General features: G+C 35.6%; 1 protein-coding gene across 10 annotated transcripts in view; it reads right to left on the bottom strand.

Moving 5' to 3' along the window:
• Positions 1–13,598, bottom strand: part of WDPCP (WD repeat containing planar cell polarity effector) — a 291,597-nt gene that overhangs the window by 144,351 nt on the left and 133,648 nt on the right. For all 10 annotated transcript variants that reach the window (XM_023524239.1, XM_023524235.1, XM_023524234.1 and 7 more), the window contains one exon: positions 8,413–9,022. In XM_023524239.1, the coding sequence (XP_023380007.1) occupies positions 8,413–9,022 (610 nt within the window). The remainder of the gene's footprint in view (positions 1–8,412; positions 9,023–13,598) is intronic.

Here is a 13,598-nt window from a genome sequence, read left to right as displayed (position 1 = left end):
AAAAAAAAAAAAAAAAAAGCTGGACCATCTTCTTACACCATACACAAGAATAGACTCAAAATGGATTAAAGATTAATATGTAAGACCCGAAACCATAAAACTTTTAGAAGAAAACGTAGGCAGTAAACTCTCTGATATTACTAACAAGAATTTGTTTTCAGATATATCTCCTCAGGCAAGGGAAACAAAAGAAAAGATAAAACAATTGGGACTACATCAAACTAAAAAGTTTTTGCACAGCAAAGGAAACCATCAACAAAACAAAAAGACAACTGACTGTTTGGGAGAAGATATTTGCTAATGATACATCTGATAAGGGATTAATATCCAAAATTTATAAAGAACTTACAGAACTCAACAACAAAAAAACAAACAATCCAATTAAAAAATGGGCTGAAGACCTGAACAGATACTTTTCCAAAGAGGAAATACAGATGGCTAATAGACATATGAAAAGATGCTCGAGGTCACTCATCATCAGAGAAATGCAAATTAAAACCACAATGAGATATCACCTCACACCTGTCAGAATGGCTATCATCAATAAATCAAAAAACAGCAAGTGTTGGTGAGGATGCAGAGAAAAGGGAACCCTCATACATTGTTGGTGGGATTGCAAATTGGTACAACTGCTATGGAAAATAGTATGGAGGTTCTTCAGAAAATTAATGGATATACCTTTTGACCCAGCAATTGTACTTCTGGGTATTTTTCCAAAAAAAACCCCAAACAATAATTCATAAAGATCTATGCACTCCAATATTCATGGCAGCACAATTTATAATAGCCAAGATATGGAAGCAACCTAAATGCCCATCAACAGATGATTGGATGAAGAAATTATGGGTCATATATACAAAGGAATATTACTCAGCCATTAAAAAAAAATGAAATCCTACCATTTGCAACAACATGGATGGACCTACAGGTTATTATGCTGAGTGAAATAAGTCAGAGAGAGAGACACCATATGATTTCACTTATATGTGGTATCTAAGGAACAAAAAGAACAAACTAATTGAAAATAGACTCACAAATATAGTGGACAATTTGGTGATGGACAGAGGGAACTGGGGTTGGGAGGCTGGGAGAATGGGGTGAAGGGTTAAAGAAGTACAAATTAGTAGTTGATAGTTGGGCACGGGGAGCATGGAAGAGGGAATGCAGTTAGCATTAATATGATGGCTAAGTGGAGGGCCAGGGGAGGGAGGGAGAAATTGGGGGGATCGTTTTATGAACAATATAGATGTCTAACCAATGTACTGTATACTTGAAAATAATTTAAATAAATAAATTTATTTTTTAAAAAAAGATTTGTATTTCTAACAGTAAAAAAAAATTTTAAAAAAGAACCTAAGAAGAGTAAATTAGTCCTAAATAGAAGGAAATAATGAAAATTAGAAATAGGAAATAAAAAAATACAGAAAATCAGTGAACTCAAAAGCTGGTTCTTTGAAATATCAGTAAAATTGACAAACCTCTGCTTAAATCAAGAAAAAAAGAGGGAAGAAAACTTACTAAATCAAGAATAATCACTACAGTACTGCAGACATTAAAAAATAAGTGAATAATATAACTTTATAAAAATTAATATAACTTATATGAAATGGGTTCCTTGAAAGACCTAAACTGTCAAAGCTCATTCAAGAAGGAATATATAACCTGAAAGGCTCTTTATTATTTGCATTTGAATTTATAGTTTTAAAAAAACTTTAAATATACATACATGTACACATGCAATCTGCATTGTCCAGATGCTTTCACTGGTCAATTCTCTCAAACACCAAAAGAAACAATATCAACTCTATGCGACTCAAATATAAGAGGAAGGAACATTTCCCCCAATTCATTTCATGATGTTAGCTTTAACCACTGATACCAAAAGTGACGAAAAACATCACAGGAAGTAGAAAAAAAATAAAACTACAGATCATTATCTCTCATAAATAGATAAAATCCTTAACAAAATATTAGCAAATACAGCAATATACTGAAAAGACAAAACATCACGAACAAGAGCAATTTATCCCACAAACTCAAGGTCACCGAAGCACCTGAAAACTATCTATGTACTTCACCATATGACCAGAAAAAAACATGTTATTATTTAAATAAATGCAGTAAAAGCACTTGGAACATATTCAACATCCACTCAAGATTGTATATCTCAGCAGACAAGGAATGGAAGATTTTTTTAAACCTAATAACATCATACTTATAGTGAAAGATTAAATACTTTCCACCAAAGATCAGAAACAAAACAAGGATGTCTTTTCTTGCCACTTCTATTCAAAATTATACTGAAGGTCCAAGCTAGTATAATATGGGAAGAAAACAAAATAAAAGGCATACAGGCTGGATTAGAAGATGTAAAACTGTTTTTAATTGCAGTTGTCAGTCATCTATGTAGAAAATCCTAAGGAATCTACAAAAAAGTGACAACTAAGAAATGAGTTTAACAGGGTTGTATGATACATGGCTATATTTTCCAATTTTATTTCTATATAACCCCAATGAACAATTAAAAACTATAATTAAAAAATACCATTTACACACTAGCATGTGAAAACATGAACAAAATATGTACAAGATCTTTATATTTAAAATTATAAAACACTGAGAGAAATTAAAGACTACCTGAATAAATGGAAAGAGATACTGTGGTTATAGATCAGGAGACACAATATCGTTAAATTGTTATTCTACTCCAGATTGATCTATTAATTCAACATAATCCCAATGAAAATATATATGTTTTTGCAGAAACTGACAAATTATTTTAAATTTTATACAGAAATTTGAAGGTCTAGAGTAGCCAAAACAATTTCGATAAAGAACAACAAAGTTGGAGGAGTAACAGAACCTGATTTCAAGACAATATAAAAACACAATAATTAAGACAGTGTGGTACTTGCTTAAGCATAGACAGATCAGTGGAAGAGAAATGAGTCTATTCATACACACATACAATATGGTCAAGGTTATTCAATAGAAAAAGGATAATCTTTCCAACAATTGGTGCTGGAACGATTGAATATTTATATTAAAAATTAATTTCAACCCATATCTTATACAATATGCAAAAATTTAATTTGAAATAGACCATAAACCTAACTATAGGAAATAAAACCATAAAACTTCTAGAAAACAGGGTTAGACAAAGATTTCTTAGGTCAAAAAAAGCACAAGCCATAAAATAAAGAAATTTAAGAATTGGATTTCATTAAAATTAAAAACTTGTGCTACCCAAAACACACTGTTAAGAAAATGAAAAGGTAAACTACAGGGTATTAGTTAGAAAATATTCATAATGTTAGTATCTTACAAAACACTTGTTATTCAGAGAATATAAAAACTTGTACAATTCAGTAATAAACAGTCCAATTAAACGTGGACAAAAGATTTGAAGATATACTTCATCAGAGAAAATACATAGCAAATAAGCTCATAAAAAGATGCTCAACTCCAGCAGTCACCATGGAAATACAACTTAACATCACTACACACCCACTAGAATGGCTAAAGTTAAAAAAGACCATTAATGCCAAGTGTTACTAAGGATGTGGAGCAACTGAAACTCCAGAGTAGTTGCTTCTTAAGTTAAACATACACTTAGCATATGGCTCAGCCATTCTACTCCTCAGTTTTTCCCAAGAGAAATTAAAATATATGTCCATGAAAAGACCTGAACAAGGAAATACACAGCACTTTTAGTGATATTAGCTTAAATCTGGAAACAGCCCAAATGTCCATCAACATGTGGAAAGATAAAAATTTGAGGAAATTTACAGATATACACACCAATATGGAAGGTTCTCACAGGTTATTGCTGAGTGAAAGTAGCGAGACACAAAAGAGTATCCATTTTATGAGTTCATTTCTATAAAATTCTAGAAGAAGCAAATCAAATCTGTAATAACAGAAAGCGGATCAGTGTAAATGGTCCTGAGAGAATTTTGGAGAGTGATGGAAATGTTCCATATTTTAATTGTGGTCGTAATCATGGAGATATATACATTTGTCAAAACTCACTGAACTGTACATTTAAGATGGGTACATTTCACTTTATGTAAATTATACCTCCATAAAAACTTGAATTAAAAAAATCTATCATTACTCTAGTTTGAAGAATGCAGAATGCTGTCTGGAATAGCAGTCCATTTCAAATGATATAAGATCCAATTTTAAGATGACTAGGCATATAGTAAAGTATCTGACATTTGTTTCCAGCAATAAATTACTATCAATTACCATTTGGGTAAAATATAATATTTAAATCACTCATTTAAAAAAATATTTTGAAGAAAAAAACACTTCTTACAAAATTTCTAAGACAAAAATCATACTGCTTGCTTTTTAGAGTTACAGATACACACAGGCACATATACACATTGCCTCTGAATTTCAAAATCTTATGAGGGAAGAAGTTAGCTTTAATTATTTCTTAATATTATCACTTGAATATTTAACCTTTTTTCAACTTTGTAGGCTCTATGAGAGCATTTGGGGACACTCTAGGTAGATGGAGTACTATCTATCAATATCACCATGGAATAAAGGGAGTGTGAGAGTACATGCCGTGACTGGGGAGATACACTAGTGCATCCCAGCTGGGGAGATGAAGCCTGAGAGGCAGACAAGGGCTCATCAACCACCGAAGGATTTCAGACTGGAGAATCCAAGACTAAATCTGTACTATTAGATTATTAATAGGCAAGGTGAGGCGGGGTAGAGGGGGTGGAGATTGGAAGATAGAAGGCAGAAGATTACAGAGGGCCACTGCTTGATCATTGTAAGACAGGAAAGGTCTAGATTAAGGTAATGACAGGCTGACTAAAATGAGATGATATTGACAGTATTTAAAAGGCAGAATTTATGGGATTTAATCACTGAGTGGATATAGCATTAAGGGTAAGAGAGGATTCCAGGATGACTTCTGACTTGGAATTCCATCTGAATAACTGTACCATCCACCAAAATGGAGAATACAGAAGTAGAAGTAGGTCTGGGGAGAAAGACAATAACTTCCTGTCTGTGTATAAGGAACCTGAGGCACTTGTGTAAATCCAAGGGGAGGTATCCAGCAAGTCAGATGAATATGTGGATGTGGAGTCAGGTGAGGTCTGGGCTGAAGTCAGAGATAAGATAGCGAAATTAAAAAGAAACTCTCAATCTGTATAAAGGAGCGCTAAAAATGTAATCTTAGAGAGCCTCAACATTTTCATGCGTAGGTATAAAGGTGTGATGAAAAGTTGCATCCAGGGTCATAGAAGGCAAGTATGATAAAAATTCAATGACAGTGGAAGCAGTCATCAACCATCAAATGCTGAGAAGTCATCAAGTAAATAAGAAAAACTACATATCAAGTAAGAGGTCACTGGTAACCTTTCCAAGAGCAGTTCCAGGAGAACACTGAAGACAGGAGTCAGAATTCGATGCTGTGAGGAGTGAATAGTAAATGAAGGTGCAGAAAAAGTCAGTGTTCAATATTATTTCAATGAGTTTGACCATGAAAGGAAGGTATTTGATTGATAACAGAGAGAATACAATTTAAAGAAGAGATATGTTTGTTTTATGGTGTGGTTTGGGCATTTATCTGCTGATGTAGCAAGATTTGTTGGGGGAGTGGGGAGGGTCAGGAAGTGAAGGTGTCAGAATGGAAGTAGTTGTGGAACTAGTCTTGGACAAAAGGAAGGGCTCCTCTTCCGTTGAAATAAAGATTTATGTACATGTAGATAAGTGGTTGGTTAGTTGGTTGGGTGGGTAAGTGGTGAAGGGCAGATAAACTTAATGAAAATCCAATTAAAAGGCAAGATTCTCTGTTGAGGGGGCAGGGAGCTGATCATGTGTGTTTAAAGAGAGCAGTGAAGGCTGGAAAAGGTACTGATGAGAATGGAGAAGCTTTAATACCTGTAGTATGATTAGGGATTCCTTTAAAAAATTAATCTCAGTCTATGTATGTGGGAATATGGGATAATGATTGTCAGGTAAAGAAATCATAGTTACATATTGTTTTGTATAAAATAGTACTTCTTGGCTTCTATGTAGGAGGATTACATTTCTAGTTCCCTCCTGAAGACATGTTCTTCAAATTCTTCTAATAACAGTGTTGATGGACTTTTAATCCCCAGTGCATTTCATCAATGATTACAAGGATTTGAAATGGAAACTCTATTTGGAACAGAGTTTTTCTTCAACATTACACTAACTGACCTATTCTTCTAAGTGTCAAGTCCCCAAAATCTTAGCATACTGGCGCCAGTAACTGCCACATTTACATATGATAGCAGTCTATTTTAAACTATGATCTATCTCAGCATCTTAAATTGTAAGCTACACCTTTCATGTCAAATTTTCCAAAGCCTTGCATAACAAGCATATGAAAAAAAATCTCATAAATGCTCCATAGTAAGGAAACTGTACATGCAACTACCTGTTTATATATGCAGTAACTTGAATTATACATGAAAATTCCACATAGATGCCCAGAATCAGTACTGTGTTAATTCAAGAAGTATATTAAAATTTTTGGATGTACTTAGTAGCAGATCCTAAGATAAATCTGTCATTTAAACAGGGTTTTCTTAAAAAAAAAAAAAAAAACTGTTAGTTGGAATCTACTGTTTCAGGGAATCTACTTCTCCTGGGGGCGGGGCGGGAGAGAGAAATCTTTAATAAACATTAACCTTATAATACATTTTAAAAATCCTAGGAAACTCTATATTTAGATCCTTTAAGTCACCTATAAGACTGTAAAATTTCCCTATTCTATAAAATGTAAGAATCATATATTGAAAATAAAATTTAAACGATAAATGTCAGTTGCAGAAGTTATCACCTTTTCATTTGAATGCTTGACTTCTATTGGATAATTCTCTTCCAAGAGAGCTTCTTGGGAAAAAGAGGTGACAGCCAACTCATTGCCTAATTGATTTAGGAACAGTGCCCAGGGAGGCAGTCCAATTAAGTTTACAAGCTGGCAATTAGCAGGAAGCCCTCTAAATCCCTACACCGAGAGCCTATTTACTTTAGTAAGAAGGCAAATGTGCTAGAGATAGGAAGAGAAAGCTGTGCTTTTTGCAAAAGCTGTTGTGAGTAGGCCCACAAGGGAGGGCTGAAGAAAAGTTAGGTATATGTGGGCAGACAGCCTTCTGTTTGACAGGTAACTGGGTAATTTATAGGGTGTGTGTGTGTCTGTGTGTGTGTGCACGCACATGCATGCACATGCACATGTGTGTGTTTTAACAGGCATGCAAAACATCTAACATCCACTTTAATGAGTGTTGTGTATGGAGACATAGAACTGTTAAATATGCAGTGGGGTGAAGCAGACCTGAATTATCTCAATAAATGAGAGTCCAAACATTATTTCTTGGACAATATTAACATTATGAATAGATCTAGTTACATTTTTATTATGTGAAAAAACATAGCCATTATATTATATCCGTTATATCTTTCATGTTAATCAAGAGTTTCACTAAATTTATTTCATGTGTTCAATCTCAGGAGTAAGAAGATCCACAGAAAAACAAAATAAACTGACATCTATTTAATAAACACTACAATGTCTTTAAAAATTTAACTTTGTGCCACAGAGCCAAATCCTGGAAGGGGTTTTAAAATGTATTTACTTTTCTATGTTTTTAAGTAACAATAATGTGCATAATAAATTAAAATGTTTTTCTTTTTTTTTTAACATAAGTGAGGTTCTTTCAAGAATGTTAAATTATACAAAACTACCTAAAGAATATCATATATGCCAGGGCATAGCTGGTAATGCATAACTACAAAAGGCAAATAAATCATAATAATCAAGTTTTGTTTTGAAGTTTCCTGGTTGAAATAGGCTATATTAATACACGATTTGCATAGCACTGAGAAATCCTTTTGAATACTTTTATCTAAAGGGGAAACAAAAAAGTTATACTATACAAAAATCTTCAGCAAATTCTAATTAAACATTTGCTTTCTCTTTTCGAACACTTTAACCATTCCAATCTGGGAAGCAATGGACGTCTATAATCTAAATAATTTTAATAGAAAAACTATTTCATTTCTACCACACAGAATTTTTTAATGGACTTATTAAGTGCTTCTAAAATATTCACATACCTATTTATTAAGGAATTTTTTTAGTAGACAGCTTATTTTGGAAGTATCAAATGTGAAAGTTCAGGCTTTTTATTCATCACAATGGATAATTTCCATTTTCAAATTCTTCAATATCTAATGTGTCTTGACATTTAGAAAATCATCCACAAAGCTTTCTTAAGTAAACCATATGAAATGTGTGAAAGGCAAGCATACCAATGGGATGACAAGTAGAAAACCTACATTCCAAGGAGTTTTATTGTCTTCATTATAATGCTGCCATCATAAACACTTTACTCACCAACTTCCTTGACTTACCAAGTTTAAACAAAAGTACACCCAAAGGTCCTCTGTCAAACCTCAGGAAGAGGAGATCATAGATGTTCCCACTTTCAGGCTTCTGAGAAACAACCTGTGGAGCTACCCACTGCATTTGAACAAGACTGCTGGAAACATCAAAGAATTTATTGAATTGCAAAGTCTCCCTGGGTGCCCGGTCTTCAGCCAAGAGCTGGATGTTAATAGGGGATAGAGCCATATCAAAAATTTGTAGCTCTCCTTGGTTGCTGCCAACCAGCAGAATAGCACCACTTGGGTGGCAGCTTATTAATGAAGGCAAAAGTTCAGCCTGGGCTAAGAGAGTCACTCTTCGGTGAGTTTCATAAAGAATTACTGAAGAATCTTCACAGCCCAGAATTAGTTTGTCTTCAGGAACATTCCTGCAGCAACTAATGGCCTTCGATCTTAGTGGTATTCTGGTGACTGAAACACACTGGATTTTGTTCCGAACACATTCATAGATGCAGCTATCAGCCATGGGCTCTTTGTCTACACTGACGGAGCGCTCCACTGTCAACACCTGGTAAGTCTGTTTGGTGCCAAAGCGAACATCCAGTGGATCCCACTCTGTGCGGATAGAACTCAGAACCTGAAAAACATGCACCAAGTATGTTCACATAGACCTTAGCTTTTCTTCAGCTGTCACACATAGGCCTGCATATTAATCCATCATTGTTCCGAAGATCAATTATCACCTTAAACAGAAGCAAGATATATGCAGTATATAAAATCTCACATAGAATACATGTAAATATATATAGCACATATATAGCATACCCGCAGAAATTAAACTATAAGATTTTAACTTGAACACTGTTTTAGAAATTTTGTAAATAACTAAAAGACAAGTATGTCCCACAGTATATAAAAACTAATGAGGTGGGCTTTTAGTAAATTAATATGCTTAGCAGATTATCCAAAACCATTAGAAGGTTGATTTTTAAATGGATGAATAAAGGACTTAAAGCATTTTAGCTAATCTCTTGCCTACTCACTATCCTTCCCAATTCTGAAATTAAGGGAAAATTATTTATTAGATGAATATTTCTAATTAGTAGGGCAGGATAGGCAAAGGAAGAAACTTTAGAACCCTATTAACAGTCTTGTGGAAATATTTTACTATCAGAAAGGATATGAAGGGTTGTAAAGTAGATAAATGACCAAAAGAAAAAGAGTAATGCATAGGTTTTAAAATTTTTTTAAAATTAAAACCTGGTAAGTAATATAAATTGTCAATACTTGTGAAGTAAAATTTTAAAAGCATCCTTGGTATAGAAAGGAAAGGCTAAAAGAAATACCTAGGCAGAAGAATTAAAAAATGAAACAGCAGAGATTTCCAGTCAAGATGGAAGAATAGGTAAACATTGTGCTTACATCTTCTCTAGACCACATCAAAATTACAACTAAATGACAGAACAACCATCATTAAGAATCACCTGAAGTCTAGCTGAACAGAAGTCCTACAACTAAGGAGAAAACACATACAGACTGGCAGAAGGGGCAGAGATGCAGAATGGGCTGGTCTCATACCCGCGTGGCAGTTAAAAATCAGGAGAAATATCTCGGCTGTGGAGGTCCCCCTGGAGGAGCAAGGGGTCCCAGCCCACACCAGGCTTCCCAGCCCAGGGTTCCAATTCCAGGAAGAGAAGTCCTCACACTTCTGGTTGTGAAAACCAGCAGAGATTGTGGCTGAGCAAGACAAAAGGCGGCTGGAGTCCCAGGCATTCCTCTTAAAGGGCCCGCGCATGGACTTACCCGCTGACAGAATCACTTGCTCTGAGCTCCACTGCTGGGGCAGCAACTTGAAAGGTGCCAGGGATATATGGGGAGGAAATGAATTCTCCGACTTCAGGGCGAGGGTTGGAAAGGCAGCTTTCCCCTAGAAAGAAGTGCTGGCAAAAGCCACTGATCCTTTGTTGATCCCTCCCCACTCCTAGAGTGCAAATGCAAGTGGGTGCCATATCTGAGTATCCATCAACCTGGCTAAAACCATTCGTTCTCTCCTGGTGATTCCCTGAGACCCTGCCCCATCCAACTTGCAGGCCCACCCAAGCCACTTTCAGCCGCTTTTCTGTACAGCCTGTCTTGGCTCATCATATGGACTTTCATAAAATCTCTCAAAGGTTCACAAACCCCAAACAAGCAGCATCTGGCTTTGGCATGCCCTGTATCTCTTGATGAGCAGCCCCAAGCTTGGTCACTAGTGGCAGCAACCTTGGTTCGAGGCTTGGCTTCTCCTAGGCACCTTGAAACCCAGCACGAGTAGTGGCCATCTGTGGATTCCTTGGTGGTTCATTCCAGAAGGCCCCTGACTAACTCTGTAGACAACACACCCAAAGGGCAGACTAGGCAGGCACCAGAGCCCTGCTAAAGTGACTCCTGCTTCTTAAATTCAGCAACTGCACAACAGCTCCTCCATTATAGTCACAGCCAGTCCTCACAACCAATCAGTCCGAGGGTCAATCCCTCCCACTGACATGCAAATGGCAACCAAGGGTCAACTATAACAGGAGGGCACACACAACCCACACAAGCGACACACCTGGAGCACCTGGCTAAGGTGGCCGGGGGAACAATGACACTGGGGCCCATAGGACACCTACCACATGAGGCTACTCTACTAAGACCAGGAGACATAGCAGCTCTACCTAAAACACAGCAACAGGGAGGGAGTCAAATGGGGAGACAAACATGTCCCAAATGAAGGAAAAGAACAAGGCTCTAGAAAAAGAACAAAATGGAGACAAGCAATCTACCCGATGAGAGTTCAAAACACTGGTTATAAGGATGCTCAATGATCTCAGAACTTCCAACAGAGAGATAGGAAACATAAAAACTGGAGACAAAACATAAAAAAAGAACCAATCAGAAACAAAGACTACAATAATAAATGAAGAATATACTTTAAAGGGAATCAACAGTAGATTACATGAAGCAGAGGACTGAATCAGTGATTTGGAAGATAAGGTAGCAGAAAACATCCAATCAGAACAGCAAAAAGAAAAAAAATCCAAAAAAAATGAGGATAGTTTAAGGGGCTTCTGGGACAACTTCAAATGTACCAACATTTACACCATAGGTGTACCAGAAGGAGAAGAGGAAGGACAAAGAACTAAAACCTATTTGAAGAAATAATAATGGAAAACTTCCCTAACCTGGTGAAGGAAATAGATATACAAGTCCAGGAAGTGCAGAGTCCCAAACAAGATGAACACAAAGAGGCCCACACAGGGACACAAATATCCTAATTAAAATGCTGAGTTAAAGACAAAGAATCTTAAAAGCACCAAGAAAAAAGCAGTTACCTATAACACAGCTCCCATAAGACTGTCAGCTGATTTCTTCAACAAACTTTTCAGGCCAGAGGGGATTGGCATGAAATATTCAAAGTGATAAAAAGTAAGGACCTACAACCAAAATTAGCCTACCCAGCAAAGCTACCATTTAGAATCGAAGGAAAGATAAACAGATTCCCAGACAAAAAAAAGCTAACCACCAAACCAGTATTATAAGCAATCTTAAAGAAACTCATTTAAGATAAAAAATATGAATAATTAAATGGCAATAACTACATTTCTAGCAAGAATTACTTTAAATGTAAATGAACTAAATGCTCCAATCAAGAGACAAAGGGTGGCTGAATGGATAAGAAAACAAGACCCTTACATATGCTGCCTACAACAAACTCACTTCAGATTGAAAGACACACACAGACTGACTGTAAAAAGATAGAAAAAGAGATTTCATGAAAATGGAAATTAAAAAAAAAAAAATTGGAGTGGCAATACTTATACCAGACTAAATAAACTTTAAAACAAAGGCTATATAACAAGAGACAAAGAAGGACCTAGTAATCCTACTTCTGGGTATTTATCCAAAGAACCCCAAAACACTACTTTGAAGGGGCATGGGCATCCAGATGTTCATTGCAGCATTATTTATAATAGCCAAGATATGGAGGCCACCTGGGTGTCCATCAATAGATGAATAGATCAAGAAGAGGTGGTACATATATACAATGGAATATTAATCGGCTATTAAAAAAGAATGAAATCTTGCCATGCAATAACATGGAGGGACCTAGAGGGTATTGTGCTGAGTGGAGTAAGTCAGAGAAAGACAAATGCCATATGATTTCACTTATATGTGGAATCTAAAGAACAAAATAAATGAACAACAAAACAGAAACAAACTCATAGATACAGAGAACATTTTGATGGTTGCCAGATGGGAGGAGTATTGTAGGGATGGGAGAAAAAAGGTGACGGGATTAAGAAATACAAACTGCTAGTTATAAAAACAGTCACAGGTATGTGAAGTACAGCATAGGGAATATAATCTATAATATTGTAATGGTGTCAGATGGGTACTAGACTTACTGGGGTGATCACTTCTTAAGGTATATAAATGTCTAATCACTATGTTGTACACCTGAAACTGTAATTAAAAAATAAAAAATTATTTTAAAAAGTAAATAAAAAACAGGCCATTCAATTTATTCATTTGTAAATGTGAGAGACCAAGAACTTGGAGAGTGGAATTATATTGGTATTAAATATTTTCTAACACTTTGTCAAAATCTTCAAAATCAGATGCAGAAACATTAAAAAGCACACTTCTACACATATGATAAAATTTCATAGAGCTATCAACACCCACACACACAAAAGTACATGTAAAATCTGATAAAATCCAACTAAGGCCTGTACCTGAGTTAACAGTATTATACTAAGGTCATTTTCCTGGATTTGACAATGTACTGCAGTATTATAAGATACTATCATTGGGGTGAACTGGGGGAAAAGTACAGGAAAGGAATTCACTTTGAGCAATTGTAGCAATTTAGCAGTTTCTTCGGCATCAAACTATTTCAAAATTAAAAGTTTTGTTGTTGTTGTTTTGTTGTTGTTTTGTTTTTCTTTTTTTTACATACAGCTATACATACAGCTATATTACATTGTACTGGCTTAGGGAAGGGAAGGGGACGTTGATGTGAATTTTTAAAAAAAATCCGTCCTACACATCATCACCAAGCTACCTCCTAAACTAAATGTTTTTGCTCTCATTCCCCAGTTCAAACCCTTCACTGGCTACCTGCTGACTAATGAATTAAATTTTTATTCCCCTGCCTGGAATGCAAAAGCCTACAGGATCCATATCTAATT

Source organism: Pteropus vampyrus, unplaced genomic scaffold (assembly GCF_000151845.1).
Source record: "Pteropus vampyrus isolate Shadow unplaced genomic scaffold, Pvam_2.0 Scaffold453, whole genome shotgun sequence".
Taxonomy (NCBI): domain Eukaryota; kingdom Metazoa; phylum Chordata; class Mammalia; order Chiroptera; family Pteropodidae; genus Pteropus; species Pteropus vampyrus.
This window is presented reverse-complemented; position numbering and strand designations above follow the sequence as displayed.